The sequence below is a fragment of the Geotrypetes seraphini genome, chromosome 5 (assembly GCF_902459505.1).
Source record: "Geotrypetes seraphini chromosome 5, aGeoSer1.1, whole genome shotgun sequence".
NCBI classification, from domain to species: domain Eukaryota; kingdom Metazoa; phylum Chordata; class Amphibia; order Gymnophiona; family Dermophiidae; genus Geotrypetes; species Geotrypetes seraphini.
This window is the reverse complement of record NC_047088.1, coordinates 182,585,522-182,601,433: the sequence shown is the minus strand read 5'-3', so window position 1 is coordinate 182,601,433 and position 15,912 is coordinate 182,585,522. Positions and strand designations below refer to the sequence as shown.

Here is a 15,912-nt window from a genome sequence, read left to right as displayed (position 1 = left end):
TAGAACATAAGAATTGCCGACTGGTGGTCGACTGTCGGCTTTCCCCTGTCTTTTAGTTTAAAGCCTTCTCGATGGCCTTCTTCATGTTGCCTGCCAATATACTTGCTCCCTCCTTGTTGAGGTGTAGTCGGTCCTTTCTGTAGTACTTGCTTTTTCCCCAGAACGCCATCCAGTTGCGCTTGAAGTCAAAACCTTCCTCTTCGCACCATCGTCTTATCCAGACGTTGATCGCTTGCAATTTTCCTTGTCTCTTTCCATCCGCTCTTGGTACCGGGAGGATCTCAGAGAAAGCCACCTTCACCTCCCTGATCTTCAGTTTTCTTCCTAGTGAGCGGAGCTGGCCCTTCATCTCTTCCCTGTCATATTTCCGCCCGCTCACATCGTTGGTTCCCACGTGGATAAGCACAGCAGTGTTTTCTCCCCCTGCGCTGTCTATGATCCTGGAGATCCTGTTGGCCACATCCTTCACTCTTGCTCCAGGCAGACAAGTGACGATTCTGTCCTCTCTTCCTCCTGCGGTGTGGCTATCCACATGGCGTATAATGGAATCACCTACAATGATCCCCATCTTCTTTATTTGGGAGTTCCTTGGGGGTCGTAAGTCCACATCCATGGTGTAGGGCCAATCTTCCTCCTGTGACACTTAAAATTGTTTTCGGCTCTTTGGTTGGGGGGGACATCTTCCTTCGTTCTCTCTCTTCCTTCTAGTGTGCGGTCATCTCCTACCTCATCTTCATTTTTTTCTGAATTTGCAGGGGTGTCTTATCTCCTCTCATCCAGACCCTCTTCCTGGCTTGCTCGGGTACAGCTTTCCAGCCCTGGGATCTCCACGTGTTGCTGGTGAGCTTCCTCAATGAATCTTTCTAGTTCCTTGACCTCCTCATTTGGACTGAACTCCACTAGAAACTTCTCCTGTTCTCGGATTCTATCCTCAAAGATGAAGAGTTCTTTTAATTCCGTCACTGTCTCCTCCAGTAGTCGTTCTTGCAGTTTCAAGCTATTCACTTCCATGCATCGACTGCAAATGTATGCCTGGATCCCCGAAGGGAGGTAGTCATACATATTGCAGCCGGTATAGAAGACAGGAAAGCTCATCTTCTGACTTCCTTGGGCTTCCATTTCTTGCTTCCCTTATGAGTTGCCTGAGTGATTTGTTATGAACCTTCTGTCTCTGTTGTCTGGTTGTTCTCCGACTTCCTGTCTGCTGTCTTCCTGTTTGTAGTGAGATTGTTGGTGTTGCTGTGTTTGGACCCTTGTGTCCCTTGTAGGTGTGTGGTACTGTGCCTGCCTCCCCTTTTCCTTCTGTGCCTTCCGCTTCCTTGTCTTGCTGCCTCTCTTGTGTGTGCTGTCTTCGTTCTACCTTACCTTGTTTGTGTGGGTTTGTTTCTGTTGTGTCTGTCTCTTCCTTACCTTCTGTACTTGCCGCTTCTTTACCTTTCTGTCCTCCTCTGGTGTTCTTGGTAGAAGTGACTTGTCCCTTCCAAAGGCCCTTCGCAAAGGCGCTCTTTGCCCCTCACCACGCACCAAACAGCTGCGCGCCGTTGGCTCCTCCCCTTTTCAAGGGGGGAGTCCGGCGTTGCCTCTGACGCGGTAGGGGTGGGCGAAGTGTACTCTCGCTGCTTCCCCGAGCCTTCATCTCCCTCCTGCCTCCTTCTCCTTTACTTCCCCGAGTTCTTTTCGCTCTCCCTGGCTACCTCCGCACGCTGCTCCTTATTCCTCCTGTGTTCGGCACCAGCACCTGCTAATTTTCTTTCTTTTAGACCAGGGGTGGCAATGTCCCTCCTTGAGGGCCGCAATCCAGTTGGGTTTTCAGGATTTCCCCAATGAATATGCATGAAATCCTATTTGAATGCACTGCTTTCATTGTATGCTAATAGATCTCATGCATATTCATTAAGGAAATCCTGAAAACCCGACTGGATTGTGGCCCTCGAGGAGGGGCTTTAACACCCCTGTTTTAGACTCTCCAGACCTGTCTGTCTGTCCTTCTTACGGGATTGTGAAGTGTGTGTTTTTTCTTTGGGTTCTTGTTTTTATAGGGTCGGGAAGATCAAAAGAACAGCGGCTTTGGCTCAGTTGGCGAGCTGAAGTGGCTTCTATGCAATTTCCAACAGTATTGCTCTATATTAGTTGTTACTCCTATTAGGAGTGTTGTTACTGTTATAATTAGTACTTCTTAGTTCTGCTTGGCTATTCAACAGACTGGTTAGACTAGAGCAGTGTATAGCAAACTGGGAAAGAAGAGAGGCTCCGGCATCTGTGTCAGCTGACTTCTCCTACCATCGCGTTGGTCGCGTATCTGCAAGGACTCCTGCCTTCCTCGTCTCTGCACCCCTGGACCAGCAGGTGCAGCTTTGTGTGCTTTTAATTTTGGCACATAGCTGCTGCTAAGCAGTAGTTTAGCCATGGTTTCATCAGGCAGCCTCAGGGCCTTTGCTAAGCTGGCCCGCATTGGATCATCAAAGTGGGCCGGCCGAGCAAAGGTCCCGGGGCTGCCTGCTGAAGTTAAAAGCACACAGTGAGCTGCCTTTAGGCTAGATAGGAGAGGTATTGCTGGGCAGGGAAGGGAGAAGGGGATACTGATGAACATGGAGAGCAGGGAAGGGGGAAGTGGTACTGCTGGATGGGGGAGGAGGAAAGGGAGAAGGGGTAATGCTGGATGGGGGAGGGAAAGGAAAGGTGTTACACACTGGAGGGGAGGGTGAGATGGTGCATGGGGAGAGAGCATGTTGGATTGGGTGGGAAGGACGGTGAGATGGTGCATGGGGAGAGAGCATGTTGGATTGGGTGGGAAGGAGGGATGCCACTCGAGGGAAGAGGCAAGGATATAGAGAGAAAGCATGCAGGATTCAGAAAGTGTTGGCCTCATAGAGAGGGCGAGATGGATGGGGAAAACAGGGAAGGAGAAATGTTACATTTTGGGGAAGGGGGAGAGGGCAGAGAGTGAAAAGTTGGACTCATGGAGGGGGAGAGAGAGATGTTGGGGGGAGGGAAGGAGGTCCATAGGAGAAGCATGCAGGAGGAAGAGAGAAAAATATGTTTGACTGTTTGAAAAGGAGAAATGTTGGACTGGGAGGGGAGCTAGAAAGGAGGAAGGGAGATGGACTGCAGGGGGCAGAAGGGAGGAAGGGAAAGAAATGTCACATGGGAGGGAAAAGGAGAGATGACTAAAGGAAGGGAAAGATACCAGACCAGGGAATGGAAGGGAAGGAGGGAGTCTGGTAGTGCTATAGAAATAATAATAGTAGGGGTAGTAGAGAGAGATGCCAGACTGGGAAGGGGCGAAAGGAAGGAGAGAGAAGTCGGACCACTGGGAGGGAAGAAGAGAGATGTCATACCATGGAAATAGGGAAGGAAAGGTAAAACATGGAAAAGTAGATTTTGAGAAGAAAGCAGAAAAATGGAAATATTGTATGTAAAGTTAAGGCAGAAAGTGAAGACAAAGAGAAAAACAGTCAATGGATAAGAAGGTCCTAGAAACATAGTTAAAAACACAGAAAAATAAAGTCACCAAAGGTAGGGAAAATGATTTTATTTTCATTATAATGATTGAAATGTGTCAGTTTTGAGAATTTATATCTGCTATGTATATTGTGTGTATATGAAAAATGAATGGAAAAAACTGCATTACAATTAGTAAAGGGGTTGGGATCTCAGGAAGAGCTTGGGTGTGTCTAGGGTGAAGTTTGGGAGGTCTGTGGTTGGGGGTACTCAGTTGATATTTGTTAGACTTCCCTGCTGGAACACCCTACTGGCATTTCAGGGCCTGGCTGGAGGGCCTCTGCATATGCATGGATGTCAGTGTGATGATGTCACGTCTGCGTATGATGTCATCACGGCAACATCCACGCACTTCTGGGTGCCTCGAGCCGTGGCCACTACCTTTAGTATGCCCCGGCTCGAAAAAGTTTGAGAGACCTGGACTAGAGAGAAGCACAGCTATTAGTATTACAGCCAAAGTTTTATCTCAATCTCGACATGCTGGTCATGGTGAGCTATTACCAATCAGTGAACTGTACCGGTCTGAAGAGTCTAAAAGAAAGAAAATTAGCAGGTAAGAACCTAATTTCTCCTTACTACTGTTTGTTTGCTAACGCCAATAATTGACTATTACTAAACTAAACTAAACTAAATCTTGGGTTTATATACCGCATCATCTCCACAAGTGGAGCTCGACACGGTTTACATGGTTTGGGAAAGAACGGAACTCCAATGGAATTATATAAGTAGTAAGAAGAGAAGTTAGGTGTAAGAGTACCAGGGAGGGGACGGGGTTACATTTTGGAGAAGAGCCAGGTCTTCAGATGCTTACGGAATAGTAGAAGGAAGCTCAAGTTGCGGAGAGGGGAAGAGAGACTATTCCAGAGCTGAGCGATTCTGAAGGGGAGGGAGGACCCAAGTTTACCAACGAGGGAGATGCCTTTTAAGGAGGGGTAGGATAATTTTAGTTTTTGCGTGGATCTAGTGGAAATTGGATTTGAAGAATTCCAGGATAGAGGAATAAGAGGAGGAAGGATGCCGTGGAGGATCTTGAAGGTTAGGCAGGCACATTTAAAGTGGACCCTGGAGATAAGAGGAAGCCAGTGGAGCTTGGACAGGAGCGGTGAGACATGGTCAAATTGCCTAATTAGCTAGTTTATACACATCTGATGCCCTCTTCTCAATCTCCCTTCACTGCTGAAACCATCCTGCATTCCATTTAGCACCCTATCAGAATTCAAAAAGCTTTCACTCTCGGAGATCCTCCAAATCATCCAGTCGCTAAAATTAACAGGAAATATCCAAGACTCTTTCCCTCCATTATTCTTAAAACGTTATTTCACTATCTTTGGCCCACTTATCCATAACATTTTACACAGCCTTACTACAGGTATCATGCCTAAAAGATGGAAGGAGGCGACTATTCGACCAAAATCATCAAATATTCCTCTCAATAACTGTACAAGTTATCAGTTAATAGCTAATCTGCCTTTCTTAGCTAAAAATACTGAAAAAATCATATTTAACCAACTTTCTTCTTTTCTGGAAAAGACAAATGCTATGCACCTGAACTAAACTGGCTTTAGACCCCTATCATTCCACTGAGCTATCTTTGTTAGGACTTGCCACGATTAAACACTATCTGGCTAATAGGAAATCCATTCTCTTAATCTCATTAGACTTGACAGCGGCCTTCGACACTGTTGATCATCAGGAATCGCTTTGGACTGGTTTATGTTATACTTCTCCAACAGCTCATCCTTGAAGACTCGGCATCCAAACCATTCTCCAATACCTTCAGCCTCCCACAAGGATCTATCCTCTCTCAACTCTTGTTTAACCTATTTCTATCACCATTGCTCACTCTAGCTCAATCAATAGGTTTTACAATCTTTACTTACGCCGATGATATCCAACTGATATATCCTATTCACAATCTTGACACAATAGAAACTCCCGAAATTAAAAAAAAGCTAGACTTGATCAGCGATTGGCTCAATGATAATATGCTCTCTCTGAATATCCCAAAATACAAGATAATGATCTTTCCCTGCAATGAAAAAATAAATATAAATGCCCCTATCTGCATAAGATCAACACCACTCAAAAAGGACACCACAATCAAATTACTTTCCCAGTCCACTTACCATTCCCTCGCCCCTCTTTCCACTAAAACCATCTCCTACTCCCGTAAGGCCCCTTTATCACAGAGAACTAAAGCAGAAATGTCGAGCTCTGGAGCGCAAATGGAGAAAATCTAAATCCCCTATCGACAGACAGTCCTGGAGGGCCAACATCAAGTTCTACAATACAGTTCTGAAAAAAGCAAGACAGAACTTCTACGGAAATAAAATCACCAGATCCAACAACCAGAGCAGTACTCTATTCAATATCTGGCGTTCCTTAACTTCCAAAAAAGGCTCCACCTCAGTTCCCTCCTCCCCCTCAGCTGGTGTTCTGGTGAAATTCTTCAACGACAAGATCACCACCTTGAGATTCCCCTTCCCGCCCACAGTCTCCTACAACTCCCTGGTGCCCACCAACTCCATTTCTACCCCAACGACCTCCTATCCCATCCCAGTGGACAGATCCTGGTCCATCTTTGAGCTCGTATCGGAATCCACGGTCCTTAAACTTTGCCTCAAACTGAAATCCTGCAACTGCTCCTTAGACCCATTCCCCTCCTACCTATATGAGAAAATTCTGGCGCAGGCCATCTCTTCTCTTACCGAACTCATCAACTCCGCCTTACACTCGGGCCTTTTCTCCCCAGAAATGGGCCATATTGCCCTGACCCCTCTACTGAAAAAATCTGACCTAGACCCCTCCACACCATCCAGCTATCGCCCAATAGCAAATATCCCTCTATTAACCAAGTTACTCGAGTCCATCATTGCCACCCAACTTGCATCTTATTTAGAGAGATTTTCTATCCTCTTACCTTACCAATATGGATTTCGTCCCAATTTCAGCACCGAATCCCTACTGACCTCCTTAATCTCTAAGGTCCAGTTACTCCACTCTTGAAACAAGTTTGCTGTCCTCCTTCAATTTGACCTTTCCGCTGCTTTTGATGTTGTTCACCATGACATCCTAGTCTACCAACTCTCCGAGATAGGCATCAACTCCACAGTCTTAGACTGGTTCTCTAAATTCTTACGCTCTCGCTCTTACACCGTCAACATAAATGGCACCTCATCCGCCCCCTGGCAACCAACGTGTGGAGTCCCGCAAGGCTCACCTCTCTCTCCTATCCTGTTTAACATCTATATGTCCTCCCTTAAACTCCTCCACCTATCACCCCTAGAAACAATTTACACTTACGCTGACGATATCCTAGTCCTCCTCGAGACCGACCCAAACCTTACCAACCTCTCGGAGAACATATCCTCCTGTATAACGAACCTCCAGTCCTGGGCCCATACTGTCAAAATGAAACTGAACGAGTCCAAAACTAAATTACTTTGGCTCGGCCCTAAACTTGACCAACTCCCCACCTCCATACCCCTGTCCTCTGGCTCCACTCTGCAGCTGGAGTCCTCAAGCAATGTTCTGGGCATCATCATCGACTCCACTTTGTCTTTCAACGACCACCTCAATTCCTTGGCAAAAAAAATGCTATTTCAGCCTTCACATGCTGAGGAAAGTAAGATCCTATTTCCATCAAAACCACTTTACTGTTCTCGTCCAATCTATCATCCTGTCCAGATTGGACTACTGCAACTCAATCTACCTAAGCCTTACCAAGAAAAGCCTTCATAGACTTCAGCGGATCCAGAATGCCGCGGCCAAGCTCATCTTCGCAAAAAGTAAATTCGACCATGTCTCACCGCTCCTGTCCAAGCTCCACTGGCTTCCGATTATCGCCAGGATCCACTTTAAATGCACCTGTCTAACTTTCAAAATCCTCCATGGCATCCTCCCTCCCTTCATCCCACTCTCCTGGAACTCCTTAAACCTTAATACCACCAGACCCACTCACAAACTTAAATTATCCTTCCCTTCATTAAAACGCATTTCCCGCACAGGAAAACTAGGGACCTCCCTTCCCTTCAGACTCACTGAGCTCTGGAACAACCTTACCTCCCCCCTCCGGACCCTGAGCTCTCTCCAACTCTTCCGCAAACATCTGAAAACCTAGCTGTTTTCAAAAATGTAATACTTACCCCAAAAATGTAATACTTACCCCATCTTTGGCATCGTAAGCCCCCCAATTACCCTTTCTCTATACCCTTTCTCTATACACTTTAACCTTCATGGAGTTCCTTTCTCTCTCAACTCCTGTAAACCGTGCCGAGCTCTACGTTTGTGGAGATGATGCGGTATATAAACCTAAGGTTTAGTTTAGTTTAGTTTACTAGGCATAATCTTAGATGACAAACTATCATATCACCAGCACATTAGTTCAGTAGTCCAAAAATGCTATTATAAGTTAAAAATGATCTGTTCTATTTCAGGTCTTTTAGATCAAAAATCCATTAACATCCTCATTCACTCTCTAGTTATAACACATCTGGACTATTGTAATTCCCTTTACCAGACATCTCCATATAATACAAAACACTGTGGTTAAACTCATCTACAAGGCAAAAAATACAATCATGTTACCCCTCTCTTGAAACACGCTCACTGGTTGCCCATACCCCAACGCATCTCCTTTAAAATTTTACTTCTTGTTTTCAAAACAGACTTAATCCTTCACACAACATCGCAACTATTACGATCTTCCCAACAAAATCTCCTTTCAATTCCTTCGCTCATCCTAGCCATATCAGAAATTAAACCTCCTTACCCATATACAGTATGAATCTAAAGACCTTTCTAGTTAAGGATGCCTTTGCTCCTTAAGAATTCTTCATTCCGAGGTAGTACAATATTTTTCCCTTACCCCCTCTCATTCTATAAGCCCTTTTGACCTTTTATTTATTTGAATATTGTTTCCCCTCCCCCCCCCTTTTTGTGTCTCTAGTTAATGTTCTCTTGTTTATTTATTCTAATGTGATTTTTTTTTTTTTTTTTTACCCCTTTATTTTTAACCTTGTTTTAACCTATTATAAACCGCCTAGATGTAATGATAGGTGGGATATCTAATACTTAATAAATTTGAAACTCTGACAGCCCACCCCAACTTTGGGCAATCTATGCAGAATCCAGCAATGTGTGCAGCCCAGACAATATACATGGGTAACTTCTTATTTACCAAGATAAATTAATTTGAAAGTTGTTCTTATATTGCCTTCATTCTGTCTACCCCCATCAGAGATGCCAAAGACAGGCAAGTATTTTATGTTGCATATTTCACTTACAAAATAATATAACACTTAAATATTTCCAGATTTATAGCCCAGACTAGAGAATGACACAGGAATGGGTTCCCATGAAAAAATCCATGAGAACAGGAAAAATTGCAGCTGAATGCCAGCAAGGCCCTTTACCACCCTGCAGGAGTGGTAAAAAGCCTTGCTCCCGTGGTAAAAAAAAAAAAACAACAAAACAACTGCGCCCAGGTCGGACTTGGCATCTCCTTCCAGCTCCACTCACGTCTATTTTACCTTCAGGAGCCAGCCTCATTGACCGGGCAGGAGAGGGCAGTCAGAGAGGCAGGAGAGAGCAGCCGGAGCACCGGTGAGTGAAGGAAATCACTCACGGTATGCTCTGACCGCCTCTTCCTGCACTAAAGTCAGGCCTCATCAATCAGGAGCTGCGTGTCAAAGCAGCTCCTGCTTGGTGAGGCCCAACTTTAGTGTAGGAAGAGGCGGTTAGAGCATACTGCAAGTGATTTCCTTCAAATATGCCTTCTTATTATACAAGTTAATATAATGAAGCATGAGAAAGCAAAGGGGTAGATATTCAGAAAGATTTAACTAGGCAAGAGAGGCTCCTGCTACTGGGATTATCAGTAGCACTTAATCAGATAGTGCCTCTGAAATTCTAGTGAAACTGTTGTGGCACTATCTGGTTAGTGTTGGAGCCATCTGGGAAAAGAGCAGGGAATATTGCTGGATTTACCCAGTTAGCAGAGATATCAGGGAGGGGTCTTTCAGGTATCATACAGATGCTCAAATGCAGTCCTCGGTCATTAACCTGTTGGCCAAAATTGCTCTTTCCTACTACTTACCAGCTCTAGCAGCAATGATCCCAGCAAACAGCAGACGAACAGAGATTGAAGAGACAGACGGAGGAAGGATTTCTGTGTCGTTCATGGCCAGACTAGAACTATTTTTCAAGTTTTGCATTCCAGTTGTAAAGTAATCTTTAGAAACTTCATCAGGAGAAACACTTGCTAATAAATGCCCTTCAGTCAATTGTAAGCTGAGATTAGCTGATGAAGAAAAGGTCTGATATGAAGCACTGCCAGGAATAAACACAGAAGTCACACACAAACTCAAACTGATAACATGTACTATTCCGGAGATGAAGCCTGTGCGAATTAAACCATATTTTTTCCGAAGGTGAGTAAAGGCTATGGTTCCCAGAATTCCTACGATAGCTGAAATCGCCATCAGTAGGCTTAGTACTGCACTGCTCAGACCCTGAGTGTATGCATACCCAGTGGTAACTGAATCAAAGCCCAGAACAGTCATGTAGAGGAATGCCAGGCCCATGCCAGCCAAAAACACTGAATGGCGGTAGTATGCAATCCATCCATCTCTGAATGTGTGGAAAGGCTTGCCCATCAATTTACGCCAGCTAGGCTCTTCTTTGTTCTGAAATTCTGAGACCTTCTTTTTGGTCATACGAGTGGCTTCTGATAATCTGTCTTCATTAATTGAAATATGTTCAGTGTCTGTTAATAAAACCACAATGTTTGAAGCCTTTTATTCCATTTTATTTATATATTTAACTCTACTACTCCATTATGAGGCTCATTTTCAAAGCACTTAGACATACAGTACATAATACCATACTAACCTACTGTACATTATGGGCCTCATAATTGAAATGGAAATATGTCTAAAAACCTACCTAAGTCGGCCCTTGGACAACCTAAAAGACAGGTCATCCAAGTGCCGATAATCGAAACGGGACATTTTAGGCCTCTCAATGACGCTGTGCACCCAAAGCAAAAAGGGACATTTTTGGAGGAGTGGTGAGGGTGGGATTTGGGCGGGACGTGGGCCGACCTAGTCATACTGCAGGGATAATCAAAAGTTTTATGAGGCTGCCTGGACGGAACTTAAAAGTTGTGACTTAGACGAACTAAAACCAGATCTAAGTGCCCAGAAGATATCCAAAGTGACCAGATAACCACTGCATACACAAAGTACAGACCCCCACACACTCCCCCAGTGATCACTGACTCCCCCCCCCCCCTCATACTGTCACATACCTGTTTCTGGAACATCAGCACCTGCTATAGGAAAGCCTAGTAGACCTGCACAGAGGTCTCTTAAGTAGCCTGAGGGGTGGATTAGTGAACCATAGAGAGGAAGACCCAGTCATAAGCCACATATTCATGGTAGAAAATGTTAGCCCACCAAAAAACCCCAAACCCTACTGTACTGCCATATACGTGCCACCTGCAGCCATAAAGGCTACTGGGGTTGTAGACAGGTAGATATAGTGTGTTTTGGGGAGCTCAACATTACTTATATGGGAGTTCTGGTGAGATGTTTATGTGACACCCTTTTTATGACATTCGCAGCAAATGCCCTATAAGAAGCCCCCCCCCTGCTCTGTTGCCATATCTGGATGGCCAGTCCATCACATTTCTGACCCCTCCCACGTCTAAAAGGTCTTGTTCTGGGCATTTGGGACTTGGACGAATATTTGGATGAGAATGTGGTATAAAGACAGACGTAGTGGCGGTCTGGACGATCAAACACCTAGATGTACAGATGGATGATTTTTGAAAAAATAGTATACTTTAGACATTTTTCAAGAATGGACATTTGTGCCCTGCCAACTTTGGGTGACTAGCGCCCTATGTCCAAATCAGACTTAGATATATGTTTTGATTATGCCCCTCTGTGTGTTTTAAGTACTTCAAAAATGAGCCCCTAAATCACACTGCTAAGTTATATTAAATAATTTCACATTGATTTCTAAGATTTTAAAATATCAATACATCATCTTGATGCAGAATTCTAGTTTACTTGTGTTATTTGTTAAATTTTCACAAAAGCAAAGTAAACTATTCTGTCTTTTTTAAAATATTCATGTGTCAACCCCACTAGGCCGCACCAGAGTAAAATACTCCAATTTTGGAAGTAATGAATGATATAGACGCTAGTTGTGAGCAAATGACTTGGTACTCACAGGGTGTGCCCTTCTGTATAGGAGACTCTTGCGAGTCACTGGAAACATCTTCAAGAGAGAGAGACAGGAAGTGCATGAATTTCAAATCAATGATTGTTTATTTATATAAGAAATAAACAGTTCAGGTAAGTAAGTAGGTATATTAGATAAGAGTGTGAGCCCACCGGGACATGTGTGGAAAAATGCTTGAGTACCTGAATGTAACAACTTAGGCAATAAGTGGCTTATAAATACCTAAATAAATACTAGCTTTGAAAACTTCTGAAGAAACTACTGGAACAATTTTCAAAAGGACTTGTATATTTAGCGGCACCTGCTCAATGTAAATTATTGCAATTTTTGTGTGTATAAAAGGGGGGGGGGATGAGACATATATTTGTTATGAAATATAATTTGATTGAATTTAAGTGCTGTTTAAAGTGTAAAATGTCTGTATATGTTGCACTTACTGTTAGCTTTAAAATGAATAAAGATATTAAAAAAAAAAAAATAAATAATTTCATATCCATGAATTTCCAGGGGTAATATACACCAAAAATTCCTGCTAAACACCTCAACACTACACAGATACTGCTGGAGTAGAGTGAGAACACAGCAACATTTTACCTAATATACCTATAGCAGCAATATAGCACAGTTACTTACCTGTAACAGGTGTTATCTGAGGACAGCAAGTAGATATTCTCACATTTGGGTGACGTCATCCATGGAACCCAATATAGATAGTGTAAAAGTGTACTATCACTTTAAAATTTTTGCAAGTCTTGAGACTGCAAATACTGCACATGCACCAATACCTTCACACCTGATGACAACTTGCAAGACCATCAATTCGGTAAAAAAAACAAAAACCTAATAAACAAACTAGGGGAGGTAGGAGGGTTGTGAGAATATCTGCCTGCTGTTCTCAGATAACATCTGTTACAGTTAAGTAACTGTACTTTATCCTAGGACAAGCAGGCAGTATATTCTCACATGTGGTACTCCCTGGGTGGAAATAAAAGGGTTGGAGGACAGTTGGCATTTAAATAGAGAACAAATTTTGTAGAACTGCTTGGCTGGATTGGCTATCTCATCTGGAATGAGTCTCCAGACAGTAGTGTGACTTGGAAGGTATGAACTGAGGACCAAGTGGTTGCTTTACAGATATCTTCAATGGGAGTATAACATAGATGAGATACTGATTACCATCCCCGTATCATTCTTTAAGGAGAGAGGGAAGAATCGGAGTATGAATGGGCACAGCCACTGCCCCTCAAGCCTTGCATTGAAGAATGTTGGGACTGAAGTTGAGATAGACACTAAAGAATGACATGGGGTGGTTTCCCGCAGTTATCCATGGCAATGGGGACAAATTTTGTCCCCGTGTCATTCTCTACTGAAGTTGCCATACCCCTAACTTTATGTGCAGTGACATGACCTTCTAGTGACATCCCAGCCCGAGCATAGTAAAAGGTAATACAGTCCGCGAGCCATGTAGAGATAGTTGTCTTGGTGATAGGGAATCCAAGTCTGTTTGGATCAAATAAGAGGAACAGTTGAGTGGAAGTCCTGTAAGGTTCCAATGTGTGAAGTGCATAGAAGATCAAGTAGTGTCCTCTTATGAGGGCCAAAAGTCAAATTTCATCGAATAATAACAAACTGTTAATGATTTTAACAGGAGTTGCCATCCAACATATAACACATAACTGGAAAGACTATAGAGGATTGAATTATTGTTTCTGGTGGAGTTCGGTTTGTCAGGTGTATGAAATGGAAAAAACATTGGCAATCAAGAGAGGTTATTATAAGAAATTTAAAGAGGTGTGGAGACCATTAATTGAGTATTATAATAAATAAATAATTATATTTATCCCCATTAAATATATGTAGGGGGGAGGAGGGATGGGTGGGTTTTATGACATTATGAGGGGTAATATATGGAAAGGGAGGGAGGGGAGATAGTTTATGGTATAAAATGAATGTAGAGTTTCAAGTGAAGAATGTATAGTATGACTTGAATTATTGTACACTTGTTTGCATAATGTAAAAACGAATAAAGATATTTAAAAAAAAAAAGTAGTGTCCTCTTTCTGAGAGGAGAGGAGCAGAGAACATATTTCTCTCTGAGAGGAAAGGAAAGGACAAATCTTGAGAAGAAGAGACAGGATATGTCTCTGGGTAAGTATACATTATTTTGCTTTCCTAATTTGGGGGATAAAAGCTAAACTGTAGGTTCCTTTATAAAGTCCTCAATCGGTGTCGATCTGAGGAAGGCTACAGAGGCTGCCATTGCTCTGACCTTATGGGCTGTGACCTTACAGGGAAGGGATAATCCAGCCTGGGCATAGCAGGAAGAGATACAAGCCGCCATCCAGTTGGAGATGGTGCGCTTCGATACCGGTCGTCCCAACTTGTTTGGATCAAAGGAGACGAAAAGTTGAGGAGCAGTTCTGTGTGGCTTTGTGCGATCCAAGTAGAAAGCTAGAGCACGTTTACAGTCCAGAGTGTGCAAAGCAGATTCCCCAGGATGAGAATGAGGCTTTGGAAAGAACACCGGAAGCACGATGGATTGGTTGATGTGAAATTCAGAGACCACTTTAGGTAAGAATTTTGGATGAGTACGGAGAACCACCTTGTCATGATGGAATACGGTGAACGGTGGATCCGCCACTAGGGCCTGAAGCTCACTGACTCGACGAGCTGACGTGAGGGCCACTAGAAAAACCACCTTCCAGGTGAGATACTTGAGTGGAGCCGTGTTGAGAGGTTCAAACGGAGGCTTCATAAGATGAGACAGGACAACATTGAGATCCCAAACCACAGGAGGAGGTTTGAGAGGAGGGTTGACATGAAAAAGCCCTTTCATAAATTTGGAAACCACAGGATGAGCAGACAAAGGTTTCCCTTGTAGAGGCTGATGGAAAGCCGCAATAGCACTCAGGTGGACTCGTATAGAGGTAGACTTGAGGCCAGACTGGGACAGGTGTAGAAGATAATCCAATACAGAAGATAGGGAAGCTCGCTGAGGTTCCGTGGCATTGGAAATACACCAGGAAGAGAATCTAGTCCATTTTTGGGAATAGCATTGTCGAGTAGCAGGCTTCCTGGAAGCCTCCAAGACCTCCCTCACTGCTTGAGAGAACTGGTGAGGAGTTATGTTGAAAGGAACCAAGCTGTCAGGTGGAGGGACTGCAGATTGGGATGAAGTAGTGAACCTTGATGTTGAGTGAGTAGTGAAGGAAACACTGGAAGAAGTACTGGCTCCCTGCTGCTGAGTTGAAGTAGAAGGGAGAACCAAGGTTGTCTGGGCCACCGAGGAGCAATCAGAATCATGGTGGCATGGTCTAATCTCAATTTGACTAGAGTCTTTTGAATGAGAGGAAAAGGAGGAAACGCATATAGGAAACGTTTGCTCCAATCCAGCAGAAAAGCATCTGCCTCTAGGCGATGAGGAGTGTAGATCCTGGAGCAAAATTGAGGCAGCTTGAAGTTGTGGGGGGCTGCAAAGAGGTCGATCTGAGGTGTCCCCCACTGAGCAAAGATCTGATGAAGGGGGTCGGAGTGGAGCGTCCATTCGTGAGGCTGAAGTAGACGACTCAATTTGTCTGCCAAGACGTTGTCCTTCCCCTGAATGTAGACTGCTCTGAGGAAGGTGTTGTGGCGAACCGCCCAATCCCAGACCCGAAGAGCTTCCTGACAAAGAGGGGCCGAGCCCGTGCCCCCTTGTTTGTTGACATAATACATGGCGACCTGATTGTCTGTGCGAATAAGGACCACCATGTCGTGAAGCAGATGTTGAAAAGCTTGGAGAGCATTGAAGATGGCCCTGAGCTCCAGAAGATTGATTTGAATGGAGTCGTTCCGCACTGGTCCAGAACCCCTGAGTGCGAAGACCATCCAGATGGGCCCCCCATGCATAGTTCGATGAATCGGTCGTTAGAACTTTCTGATGGGGAGGAGAATGAAACAGCAAACCTCTGGATAGATTCGAAGAGGTCATCCACCAGAGAAGAGACTGCCGTAGAGCAGGAGTGACCACAATGTGACGAGATAACGGGTCGGACACCTGAGTCCACTGAGATGCCAGAGTCCATTGAGGGATCCTGAGATGTAGTCTGGCAAAAGGCGTCACATGAACTGTAGATGCCATGTGGCCTAAAAGGACCATCATGTGTCTCGCTGAGATGGATT

The 15,912-nt window shown here is 44.2% G+C and overlaps 1 protein-coding gene across 6 annotated transcripts in view; it reads right to left on the bottom strand.

The window, feature by feature from the left end:
• The window catches only part of LOC117360735 (solute carrier family 40 member 1-like), a 110,644-nt gene that overhangs the window by 20,512 nt on the left and 74,220 nt on the right, over positions 1-15,912 (bottom strand). For 4 of the 6 annotated variants that reach the window (XM_033945011.1, XM_033945013.1, XM_033945010.1 and 1 more), the window contains 2 exons: positions 11,740-11,787; positions 9,599-10,267 (listed from right to left, as the gene is read on the bottom strand). In XM_033945011.1, coding sequence (XP_033800902.1) covers positions 9,599-10,267; positions 11,740-11,787 — 717 coding nt within the window. Of the gene's footprint in view, positions 1-3,862; positions 4,033-9,598; positions 10,268-11,739; positions 11,788-15,912 lie in introns of those variants that run through there. The other 2 variants (XM_033945016.1, XM_033945014.1) reach the window with 2 other exon arrangements.